This window comes from Lampris incognitus, chromosome 2 (assembly GCF_029633865.1).
Source record: "Lampris incognitus isolate fLamInc1 chromosome 2, fLamInc1.hap2, whole genome shotgun sequence".
Taxonomy (NCBI): domain Eukaryota; kingdom Metazoa; phylum Chordata; class Actinopteri; order Lampriformes; family Lampridae; genus Lampris; species Lampris incognitus.
In genome coordinates, this window is record NC_079212.1 from 88,352,893 (window position 1) to 88,365,984 (window position 13,092).

The 13,092-nt window shown below is 47.7% G+C and overlaps 1 protein-coding gene and 1 non-coding gene across 2 annotated transcripts in view; both read left to right on the forward strand.

Annotated features, from left to right (window-relative positions):
- The window catches only part of eefsec (eukaryotic elongation factor, selenocysteine-tRNA-specific), a 27,433-nt gene extending 21,080 nt beyond the window's left edge, over positions 1-6,353 (forward strand). The window contains exon 7 of the mRNA XM_056273384.1: positions 5,520-6,353. Within this exon, the coding sequence (XP_056129359.1) occupies positions 5,520-5,701 (182 nt within the window). The 3' untranslated portion in view covers positions 5,702-6,353. The remainder of the gene's footprint in view (positions 1-5,519) is intronic.
- LOC130108552 (U1 spliceosomal RNA) lies at positions 4,718-4,881 on the forward strand. The gene has a single exon (XR_008809893.1). It is a non-coding gene; the product is annotated as a U1 spliceosomal RNA (small nuclear RNA).
- Positions 6,354-13,092: the final 6,739 nt, after the last annotated feature.

The window sequence follows — 13,092 nt, forward strand, 5'->3', positions numbered from 1 at the left end:
CCGTCTCCAAACCACACAACATTGCTGGTCTCACAACCATCTTGTAAACCTTCTCTTTCACTCTTGCTGGTACCCTTCTGTAGCAAATCCCCTCTGACACTGTTCTCCACTCACTACACCCTTCCTGCACTCTCTTCTGCACTCCCCGTTACTTTGAACAGTTGGACCAATAAACTGATCAACTGCAGTGGCAAAGTTCTTAGGGCCAATTAAAAGAACTTCAGTTTTGTCGGGGTTTAGATGGAGGAAATTAAGGGATAACCAGTCTTTGGTGGCAGCTAAGCAATCGTGGAGGGATGACAATTGATTCAGGTTATTGGGTTTGGCAGAGAAATAGATCTGAGTATCTTTGGCATAACAGTGGTATGACAAGTCTTGAAAGTGACCAAACAAATGACTCAGGGGAAGCATGTATAAAGAGAAGAGGATTGTCTCAAGTATAGACCCCTGAGGGACTCCACACAGTAGGGGAGCTGACAAGGATACAAGGTTAATACAAACATTAAAATATATTTTAGTCAGATAAGAGCGAAACCAATTTAACGCTGTACCCAAAATGCCAAGCCAGTTCTCCAACCTATCAAGTAAGATGTCATGATCGATAGTGTCAAAGGCAGCGACTAAATCTAGGAGAATAAGAATCGAGTATTCACCTTTATCAGCATGCATAAGACTGTCACTGAGCACGCTTAGTAATGCAGTCTTGGTACTATGCTTGTGACGAAAGCCGGATTGAAATTTATCAAAAATGTTATGACCCTCAGTCAGCTGCAGGATTTGGTCTGCAACAGTTTTTTTCAAGGATTTTGGATAAAAAAGAAAGTTTGAAAATTGGTCTATAATTCTCTCTACCCTTGCCGGATCAAGAGAATGTTATTTGAAGAGGGGCTGAACACAGGCAATTTTAAAGTAGTCAGGTACAGACCCGGATGTGAGTGAGCAGTTGATGATAGAGAGCAGGCTGGGACCTAAGCCAGAGAGGATGGATTTTAAAAATGTTGTCGGAACTATATCACGGGAACTGGAGAAGGGACGCATAAGATCTACAGTATTAACAAGGAGCTGTAGAGATACGGGAGCAAATTCCCACATTAAAATCGGATGGCTGAAAGGGGCGGCGGGGGGGGGGGCAGTGGGGGTAAAATTGGACCTTAGACCACTGATCTTGTCAACAAAGACGAGACATTTTCAGTCATTAGCAGGATAGGCGGAAATGGTAGGAAGAGAGGGATTCACAAGCTGATTGATAGTACTAAACAGAAACCTAGGGGTATGTTTATTACTCTCAATCAAGTCAGAGAAGTAAACAGCTCTCGAATCTTTAATAGTTTGATTCAATTTCGATAACAATTCCTTCATATGGAGTTGATGAACTTCAAGAGCAGATTCTTTTCCATCTGCGTTTGGCCTTCCTATATTCCCTTCTTTTTTGACGGATGTTCTCATTGATCCAAGGGGTTGTGTTAATAACTCGGACAGCCCTGGAAGTATATTGAGCTGAAAAATCAAGGGCAGATGTACACAAATCATTAAACCAACTAACTTGGTCATTAATGTTGGTGACGGGAGGAGGGCAGCTGGCCAGACTGGAAAAGTAACTTGAAAACATGGTTGCTGATTGCTCATTAAAGATGCGAGAGTTAATTGTATGTTTCTGGGGTAGTGTAGTAGGTGATAAAGAAGCATCAAAGGTAATACATTTATGGTCAGAGACAAAATCCATCTTATTCAGGGAATTAAGAGACATGTTCAGAGTGAAAACTAAATCAAGGTTGTGCCCACGGTTATGTGTGGGGCCAGTGACATGCTGCATGAGGTTAAAAGTTTTAGCAATATTTAAAAAAAAATCTATGACAGATGAGTTAAAAGGTTTATCAATATGCATGTTGAAATCAACTATAATGGCCCTATCAAATTTAAGAACAAGGGGACAATACCTCAGAGAATTCATTGAGAAAACCTGTGGATGAACTGGGGGGGTCGATAAATGATTATACAGCAAATTGGGTTGTCGCACACAATAAAAAGAACCAAAAGTAAAAGGAATACCAGTGTAACGGTTCTTAAACGCAGCTACTATACCCCCACCACGACCTGTTAACCTGGGTGCATTCAGAGAATTGTAGCTGGGTGGGCAGAGCTCCACGAGAGAGGCGCGCTCCCCAGATTTAAGCCAGGTCTCAGTAAGAAATAGAAAGTCAAGGTGGAGGAAAGTAATTAAATAGTTGAGAATAAAATACTTGTTTGACGTGGATTGGGCATTTAAAAGAGCAAACACAATTGGAGCAAGGGGCTTAGTTGGACTGCAGTCACTACAGTAGACTGTAATCAAATAATCTGGCCTGACAGTTGAAGACACGTAGTGCAAAGGGTCGTGGGTATCAAATCGTGGCCCAATCCTAACAGGAATATTGTGAGAGCCATGGGATGAGAGAGAACTCACCTTTAGAAGAGCTGGCTTACACAGGGCGACAGGTGATAATTTGTTTAATAATAATATTTTTTAATCTATACCTATAGAACTAACCTGGGGGACTGTGTGTAGTCTAAATAGTCATTCATGAATACCGGACCACACTGCGTAATGAAAATTGGCCACTTAATGTGCAGCTACCCAGCTTGTTGGGGGTGGATACCATCTCTTCTAAAAAAGGAAAAGCGTTCTCAGAACAAATCGAAATTTTCGATGAAGCCCAAATTATGAGCTCTGCAGGCAGACTGGAGCCAAGTGTGGAGGTTGCGGATTCTGCTGAAGCACCCTACTCCACGGGCCACTGTGGGAATAAGACTGGAAATAAAAACGGATTTTCCAGAAGAACTTAAAAGGTTAAAAAGGTTGTTAAAATCCTTTTTAGTCAGTTCAGACTGCTGACAAGCTGCCTTGTTAGTCCCCACGTGTACTATCACTCGGTTGGTAGAGGATGGGAGTGAGCTAAGCAGCCCCGGGAGCTTAACCGGGATGACGGGGACCACGGCTCCAGGGAAACAGTGTGTAGCTGCGTTAAAGAAACGGATGTTCCTGATTATGGAATCCCCCACTATTAATGTAGTTGGAGAGAAGGGGGGACGGGGGGCTGACGGCTGTGGGTTCTCGGGGCTGGAGAGGGCATAATCTGTTTCCGCAGGCTGTGTTAATGTCGCTGGCTGATGAAGGGGTGTCTGGGCTGGCAAGTGTTGTGGCGAGGCAGCGACAACAGACCTGTGAGAGGGATTCCCTGCCGACTCGGGACAAGGAGGAAGACTTCCATGTCTGAGCACAGCCTCTCTCAGAGTCTTACGACGGGAAGTCGTTGACCCGGATGAGGGCCGATGATTTGGCTTTGCAGTGGAGCGGCAAGCCACCTGAACATTGCTAGCCACAGGAGGTGTGGAAGCTGCGGTGTCGGCACACATCGTTGTAGGAGAGGGGTTCGGAACAGGAGCATCGGCTGGGTTTACGGGGGTGTCGTCAGACAGTGTCGCGTAGCAGTTGGAGAACCTTAGGCGAGGGGGAGAGGCAGCTCCGTCCAAGTCTCTCTTATGACCACGGAACACCATTTTGGCCCAGGATGACTTGTGGTTACGTGTCAAGCAGGAATTAAGCTGTGGGCTAACGGTGGCATTAGCATTGTGCTCACTGACAGGCAGCTCATCTCTAGAATAATAAACCTGTTCTCCAGCCTAACCTCTGTTGAGACATCGGTGGAACTCTGCTTGTTGTGTCTGACTCTTCTTTTACCCCGGAGAACGTCTGTCCAGAGCTCAGGGTTTGACACTGCGGGGGTCGAACATGTCTTTGGTCTTGCTCCTTGGTTTAGCCAACAGCACCTATCCAGATCCGATGTGGTGTCGGTCTCAAGCGGGTTCAGGCCGGACCAGGGAATAGTGTCTGCATAGTCATCGGCGTGGGGTTTCATGTCCCTGGTTCTGATCGTCAGCCGGTTCCGGGACATCAGCTTGGGAAGCAGCGATCAGAGTGTCAATAACGTTTTCATCCTCTTGTATTTGGTAAAGCATAGAGATTCTTTCTTCAAGCTCTGTGGTTTTCTGGCTGAGCGTGGCACAGCTGGTCCATTCAGTGGCGGGAGAAGAGAGGGGAGGTGTTTTTTCCCAAGGCCTGAAGACTGAAAATGGGAACAAGGCTGTATTTCCAGAAATCACACAAAAACTCAGAGAGGAAGTATAATAAGACCGCCAATTACGGCCATTGCAGGGGGCTGAGTCCATGCAGTTCTCGCCACACACAGCGAAAGCACTCCAGAGTCAGAGACTCCAGTGCGATCAAGTCCATGCAACAATCAGTGATCTGATAAAATCCAGAAGACAGTACAGGCAAGCCATAAAATTAATTAAAAGTTGTTAAAAGTAATGTAATGTTGAGGCTAAAAACTAGATAAAAATGTCAATTTATGACAGACCTTCTAGCAGTAAAACACAATGCCGATGCCGACACAACGCCGGCGTGTGCGAGATGGAAGCAAAGTTATTTTGCAATCAAGCGGATATGGCAGAATAAGCCCATAAATGAGCTCTACGAGGAGATACTATAACAGCTGCAGAAACCGGTTCAACCAAGTTTGTTTGTTCGGTGGTTCGGCTGACGCAGCCACACTGTGGACTTGGTTTCATTTTGAACAGATCTCTGGGATTTAGAGAGCTCAAACACAACTGCAGTTACCATGTCTCACCATAGGCGGCAGCAAGTAAGAAAAAAAATCTCAAGGATTCTAACTTAAGGATACTTACCTAGCAGGGGAGATACCATGACCAAGAAGGTGGTTCACCCAGGGCAAGGCTTAACCATTTCACTCCGGTTGTGCCGACCCCTGCGAACTCCCCAAATGTGGGAATCTCGACTGCATAATTTCTGGTAGTGTGGGACTGCGTTCGCGCTCTCCCCTGTTATTATTACCAAATTTGACCTCGGGGATGAATAAACTATTGTGATTTAACAAGGTGGAAAACACACGAGTCATTTTCCAGTTCATACACACTGAGATTACAATACAAATGACAATACATTAGGGAGCATTTGTGTAAAGCAGTGTTTCCCAACCCAGTTCTCAAGGACCCCCTATCCTGCAGGTTTTCTTTGCAACCCTGAATTGGGTGAGGAGAATGAGGCAACTCTGCTAACAGCCCTCGATGCCGTAGATGATGAGAACCTGTCTCCGTTTGATACACTTCCCGACTCGGACCTTCTGTCGGGTCAGAAGGGCAGAGAACACTCCGACTGGTGGACTGAGTTCTGCAAACTACCTGTTTGTAGTTATTCAACCAATCAGCAATGAATTATGTCAGATTTTGCACACCTTGCATAATTAAGTGCTGTGGGATGATTGGTTGAGTAAGTACAAGCAGGGCTACCTTTGCAGGGTTACAATGAAAATCTGCAGGATAGGGGTGCTTGAGGACTGGGTTGGGAAACACTGGTATAAAGCATGATCTGTCTATTTCTTTAACGTGGTTCTGGGTGTTTTAGGTTTAATGTAATATTTCAGATGCCAGTCTTGCCTTATTATCTCTTTATCTTTCCGCAGAGGGTCTTGGCCCAGAAACCAAGCAGCTATTGTCCTCCACCTCGAAGAAGAAAGGAAAAGGTGAGGGCAGAGGCGACGCAGCGAAAGGCGACGAGCCCAAAGCAGACTCCCAGCCAGTCGGCATTCACTTGCACTTCAAGCGATACGTCTTCGATCCCCATAAGAAAATGGTTCAGTCCTGACCCGTTGCACACAATATTCAGGGTTAGAAAAGAAAAACCTGTGTAGAGGAAGAGGAAGTGCGTTCAAGATGACATGGTGTGAAAGTGTTGAAAAGACTTGCCTGTGCACTTGGGGTATGTTGGCTTTCATCGTCCTCCTCCTCCTCCCTGGTAATGGAGTCATGGTACTGAGCCGCGGTACTTCTCGAATGTTGAGACGAACAAGGAAATTGTGATTGTGTTTGCTGGCCTTCATATGTGATTAATCTAGTTTACCCTGTCACATGGACGAGGCTTTGCCCCGTACGCTTCTAGTGACAGGATCTACACTGACACTGTTGGTCAGATGTTGCCGTCGAAATCTGAGTCTCTTACTTGTCTGTAGTACAAATCAGAACCTCTTCTAAATGAATGTTCCCTTTCTATCCGCGTGGCTAAAATTCTGCTGGACATGAAGAGATTCCTGGAAAATATCGCATATCATACCAAGCTGGATTTAGATGCCAGTATTTTCCCGGTTCTGATTCTTCTGCTTCTGTCGCATGATCCCAAAGTGACTTTTGATTTTCTTTTAAATGAATTTACTGGAAACCTTGGCTTTTACCCCGATGGGCCGATTTTGTTACAGTTGCTGTGAGTTTATTTGAGAACTAAGGCGAATAAAACTGCTAAAAGTCCCTCCCTGATTTGTCATTTGTGATCAGTGTTATAATCAGTGTTAATAACCCTGTCGGGGCAGATAAAGGATATGGTTACGACATTCAGTAGTTGTGTCCAGAGAAACTATCCTCACAGCGTCCTTGCACGTCCGGAACAACCTGGAAAATATATAGTTTTCCAGTTACAGAAAACACCTGGAAATTTCTAAAATTGATCAAATGTACTGGGAATATTATCGAGGCCATGGAATATGATGGAATTGTGTTACATGATTGTATTTTTATCCCCTGAGATTGCATATTTCTGGTGTACTTTTTTGCTGAAATATTTTTAGCCTGAGGTTGTACACTTTGGGGCACTATGTTCAAGCTAAAAGTTACACAGTCCATGTTGAAGACTGCTGAGGCGTGACCGTTGATACTGAATAACATGATCCTCCATGAGCAACTACATATGTTCATCCATCCATCATCCAAACTGCTTACCCTGCCCTCATGGTCATGGGGTGCTTGAGCCTATCCCAGCAGTCATTGGGCAGCAGGCGGGGAGACACCCTGGACAGGCCGCCAGGCCATCACAGGGTCAACACACATTTTAGTACGACCAATTCACCTGACCTACATGTCTTTGGACTGTGGGAGGAAACCGGAGCACCCAGAGGAAACCCACGCAGACACGGGGAGAACATACAAACTCCACAAAGAGGACGACCCAAGGTTGGACTACCCCGGGGCTCGAACCCAGGACCTTCTTGCTGTGAGGTGACCGCGCTAACCGCTGCGCCACCGTGCCGCCCCAAGAACATACATATCCAAGTAAGTTTCCTGTAAGATCCTGGAGAGTAATCTAAAGAAAAAAAAGTAGAGACCTTGCATCACCAGAAATGTATATGCAGAAGCCAGTCATGCCTGTGTCTGGTAGGGCAGATGTGTGCATAATTCCAGCAAGAATTATCCATACAATCCGTAACTTGTACTTCACATTGTTTAGGTACATGTAGATGATATGTCCAAATATGACAACTGTGAAACACTAAAATCAAAACCATACTGAAAAAAGTGCTGATCCAAGTGCTGACCCATATGTTGCTCGATACACTGATGAGCCAAAACATTATGACCACCTGCCTTATATGCAGTTGGTCCTCCATTTGCTGCCAAAACGGTGCCGACCCACTGAGGCATGGACTCTATAAGACCCCTGAAGGTGTCCTGTGGTATCTGGCACCAAAATATTAGCAGCAGATCCTTTAAAGTCCTGTAAGTTGTGACATGGAGCTGCCATGGATTGGACTTTTCGGTCCAGCCACAACCCACCGATGCTCAGTCGGATTGAAATATGGAGAATTTGAAGGCCAGGGCAACACCTTGAACACTTCCACCCTGTTCCTCAAACCATTCCCAAACAGTTTTTCTTAGTGTGGCAGGGCAAATTTTCCTGCTGAAAGAGGCCACTGCCATCGGGGAATACCACCGCCATGAAGGGGTGTACTTGGTCTGCAATGATGTTAAGGTAGGTGGCACATGTCAAATTGACATCCACATGAATGGCCAGACCCAGGGTTTCCCAGCAGAACATTGAGCATCACACCCCCTCCACCGGCTTGCCTTCTCCCCACAGTGCATCCTGGTGCCACCACTTACCCAGAGAAATGACGCACACGTCCATGGCCATCGGACCAGGCGACTTTCTTCCACTACTCCAAGGTCCAGTTCCAACGCTCGGATGCCCATTGTAGGTGCTTTTGACAGTGGACATGGGTCATTATGGGCACTCTGACCGGTCTGCAGCTATGCAGCCCCATACGCAGCAGGGTGCGAGGCACTCTGTGTTGTGACTCATTTCTCCCATAATCATCATTCAAATTTTCTGTAACTTGTGCCACAGTAGACCACTTCTGGTGGTTCGGACCAGTGACTTGTGCCACTGTGACTTGTGCCACAGTAGACCTTCTGGCAGTTCGGACCAGGCAGGATAGCCTTCGTTGCCCTTGCACATCAACAAGCCTTGGGCTCTCAACACCCTGCCACCAGTTTGTGGTTTGTCCCTCCTCGGACCACTCTCGGTAGGTACTCACCACTGCTGAATATTTGGTTCACTTGTGAGGGATCATAATGTTTTGGCTCATCAGTGAATGTTTTCTTCACAACATTATTATTTTACTTTGTCCTGCTTAAAGTTTTCCTAATGTCTTTGGTACAACACGGTGCTGTCCTTATACTATTCTTACATGCACCTTTTACTGGTACATGCAGTTTGTGAAATTCCCCCACTAAATCCTTTTCATATCCATCGCACCGGAACAGGTTTACTGCTCAGCAGGAATACATCGTGCATCTTGTGACTCATCGCTTCACTCAATCCCTGTTTTAACATTCATTTTTGAGATGCTGACAGAGAAAAAAAATGGCTTGGCCTTAACTTTTAACATGTTTTTCACACTGAAATTATTTACTCCCAGATGGCATGTGATCATACAGTATCATATTTACCCAGAGTATGTCCCAAATATGTGTATGACATACTCCTATGTCTCTCACTGACGTTCATTCATTGATGACTCATTCATCTCTCATTGATGGCGGCGCGAATTCACGTTTGCAGCGGCCTCACCCAGCACCGGTGTGGGAAGATGGCGGCGCACACTTGCATTGTGGCGGCCTCGCCCAGTGCCGTCCATGCTGTGTCTTTGTTCACGTCTGCGTCTAGGTTTGTTTTGTCTTTGTTTGATGGCTGGGAGAGCTGGTGCTGGATCGGCTGAGAGAGCTTGGTCTGCTGCGTCCTGTGGGCCCAGGGACCACGGCCCTGCCTGGAGCTGCACCTGAGGAGGTAACGCCAGTGGGAAGCGGGGCAGGCTAAGCTAACTGCTAGCCCATGCAGACCAGCAGTTCCAATAACACCGAGGGCGGTCTGGCGGAGGCCTCACCTAGCATTGACTGTGTTTTCGGTGTGGTCGTGTGCGGAGTGAGGAGAGCTGATGTTGGAGCGGCTGTGGGAGCTTGGTCTGCTGCATCCGGTGGGCCCAGGGACCACGGCCCTGCCTGGAGCTGCGCCTGAGGAGGTAACGCCAGTGGGAAGCGGGGCAGGCTAAGCTAACTGCTAGCCCATGCAGACCAGCAGTTCCAATAACACCGAGGGCGGTCTGGCAGAGGCCTCACCTAGCATTGACTGTGTTTTCGGTGTGGTCGTGTGCGGAATGAGGAGAGCTGGCGTCGGAGCGGCTGTGGGAGCTTGGTCTGCTGCATCCGGTGGGCCCAGGGACCACGGCCCTGCCTGGAGCTGCGCCTGAGGAGGTAACGCCAGTGGGAAGCGGGGCAGGCTAAGCTAACTGCTAGCCCATGCAGACCAGCAGTAACACTGAGGGCGCTCTGGCGGAGGCCTCATCTAGCATTGACTGTGTTTTCGGTGTGGTCGTCTGCGGAGTGAGGAGAGCTGGCGTTGGAGCTTGGTCTGCTGCGTCCAGTGGGCCCAGGGACCACGGCCCTGCTGGGGCTGCGGCCGAGGAGGAAACACCGAGGGCGGTCTGACAGGACGCGGAAGCGGGGCAGGCTAAGCTAACTGCTAGCCCATGCAGACCGGCAGTTCCGACGGTCATCCTGGCTGGCGTCCGTTCTCCTGGACAGTGGGATTTCTAGACTGTGTTGCACTGAGTGGACCGTGTTGTTAAATGTAAGTGTTTTTTTCTGCTTTGTTCTTTCTGTTTTTGTATGTTTTTAGTGAATTGGGAATTTTGGATGTGTGTTTTTGTCTTTTGTGTCAATCAATTAATCAATCAATCAATCAATGAAGTTGCGTTTCATATCGCGTTTTTCTAGCTGCAGCAGCCAGGCAAGGCGCTGTCGCACCGCTGTGTGCTGGGGGAAACGGGATTCCCTTTCTTCTGTGTCCGCAAATACACGACAGAAATGACAAATTGTTCCTGAGTCCTGATTGTGCGCTGATTAGTAGTATGTACTCATTTTTACATTTCAATGTCTGGGTTGTTGGGAGAGACTAAATACAAAATGGCAGTGTGGAAAATTCTCCCCGTAATACAGTGCAAGAGAACCTGATTAAGGTATTAATTAGCCAGCTGTTGAAGCGACATTGTGATGACATGAAGGGGTGGGGGCTGCGGTGTGGCTTATACCTCATGTTCTGCATGCCGATAAGCCTCCATTAGCACACAGCAAACACCGCTGAACTCGAGTCCTGCACGATGGCGTGCTCGCGCACGGGTGTGCGCGAGCATAAGCGCGTGTCGATGGGTGATGAGGCGGAAGTGTTTTGGGGGTGGGGGTGGGGGGGGTGAGGGTGTAGGACGATCTGAATGTAGCAGGTGGTGTCAGGGAGCATCCCTGTGGACGCGCGCTCTATCTGGGCAGGAATCTGTGGAAATTGGAGAGAGGGAGCGCGAGGAGGGGACAGTGGTGGGATTGTCCCTGTGACTGACAGTCCTGTTAGTCTTATCTCCTCTCCCCCCCTCCTGCGGAAACGCAGACCGCCAACAAGAAAGGGAAAAGAAATGTCTTGTCTTTTTACTCCTGTTTCCTTTCTAGCTCCACCAGCTCCATTGAACGTCCCTGCTATTTTTTTCTTTCTTTCATTTTACACCGTCCATCACTGCCCCCCCACCAGATTTTCTGTGTGGTTTCGGTCAACAGATCACGACTGTGTACGTCTTCCTTTGTTACTATTCTGTATCATACACATTACTGTGAGTATATGAATATTCTGTACCATACACATTACTGCCAGTATATGAGTATTTTGTATCATATACTTCCGGTGTGGGAAGATGACGGCGCGAATTCACATTTGCGGCGGCCTCACCCAGTACCGTCCATGCAGTGTCTTGGTCCACGTTTTTGTCTAAGTTTGTGTCTTGGTTTGATGGCTGGGAGAGCCTGGTCTGCTGCGTCCTGTGGGCCCAGGGACCACGGCCCCGCCTGGAGCTGCGCCCGAAGAGGAAACACCGAGGGCGGTCTGACAGGACGTGGAAGCGGAGCAGGCTAAGCTAACTGCTAGCCCATGCAGACCAGCAGTCATCCTGGCTGGCGTTCCTTCTCCTGCACAGTGATTTATTTAGTTTTAGTTTAGATATGTGTGTGAGTTTGGACATGTGTGTTAGACTGGACATGTGTGTTCTTGTAGTTTCTGGATATGTGTTGTTGTCTTTGTGTTGCACTGCTGTGGGCTGGGGGGGAAACCATGTTGTGTTTCATTTCATGCGTGCAAGTGCATGAAGTGACAACGTGTTTCTGGTTCTGATTCTAATACGTCTCACCAAGACAAGTGCACACAAATATACAAATGGTCAAAAAGCAAATTTGATGTTTTACTAAAGCCAAAGTTAAATAACTAGAATACACACGTAAACCCTGATAAAGATGAGGTCAAGCAGAGATACAGAGATTTTCTTTCATCCCCCCCTCCCCTTCCCCCTATCTTAATAAAGATCTTCTCTCATTAATGCAGAGGAGAGGGTGTGGGTGCACATGCTTTCACCACAATATGATTTAACATGCATGCTAATCCTGTTTGTGTGTGTGTGTGTGGGGGGGGGGGACACTCTAGTTCCTTCTGAGCTTAGGTGAGGAGGTTTGGCTGGACTGTATAATCCTCTTTCAGAACCATGGCTGATTGTGGCATGCAGGCGGAGACAGACATGTAGGCGATGGGACTGCAGCTGGTAGGGTGTTCTCACCTCGCCCCAGAGCCACGATGTCACGCTGAGGACGGGACGGACACCGGACCAGTGAGAAATTGGGGGGGGGGGGCTCTTATTTCCCGAGAGTACCCTGATTCCAGTACTGCGGCCTGTGAGTGGGGTCAGCGCCGATACGCTTCCAGGCGTCAGCAAATGTCGAATAGCTGCCCTACAACTTCTCATCGTAACTGCCCCGTTTACCAGTTTCCATTGTTCCTCCACAGTGAGATGGGGGGAGGTCGCTGACACCCTTCAATCACCCTGTCTCTTTGTTTTTTTTTCCTGCCAAAACCTCCAGGTCATGCTGGGGTCAAGGATCAACCTCTTGACATCCAGATGTTTATAGAAAGGAAACGGTCGGAGATGTGCAGATATTGAGCAGCCGAGCGAAAGAAAGAAAAGGATGAAAGGGGGGGGTGGATAATTGACAAGGCAAAGGAAGAGAAAAAATACTTAAAGCGGTGCAAGGCAAAGGAGATTAAAATGACTAATTAGCAACCAGACACATCGTTAATTAACAATTTAACCAGTGGGAATTGGGCTGGGCTACCAACACAGTTTCCTTTGCTCAAACAATGTAGTCCTCGCTTACCCACTTCTACACACTGCTACACTTCTTCTCTCTTTGTCTAGTGGCGCGATACACCGATGAGCCAAAACATTATGACCACTCACAGGCGAACTGAATAGCACTGATCATCTCCAAACAAGCAACTCACAGCAAGAAGGTCCTGGGTTCGAGCCCCGGGGTAGTCCAACCTTGGGGGTGCTCCGGTTTCCTCCCACAGTCCAAAGACATGTAGGTCAGGTGAATAGGCCGTACTAAATTGTCCCTAGGTGTGAATGTGTGTGAATGTGTGTGTGGGCTCTATGATGGCCTGGCGGCCTGTCCAGGGTGTCTCCTCGCCTGCCGCCCAATGACTGCTGGGATAGGCTCCAGCATCCCCGCGACCCTGATAGCAGGATAAGCGGTTCCGATAATGGATGGATGGATCTCCATACAAGGGCACATGTCAAGGTCTGGGTAGACTAGACGGTAAGTAAACATAGGTGTCAACGTGTT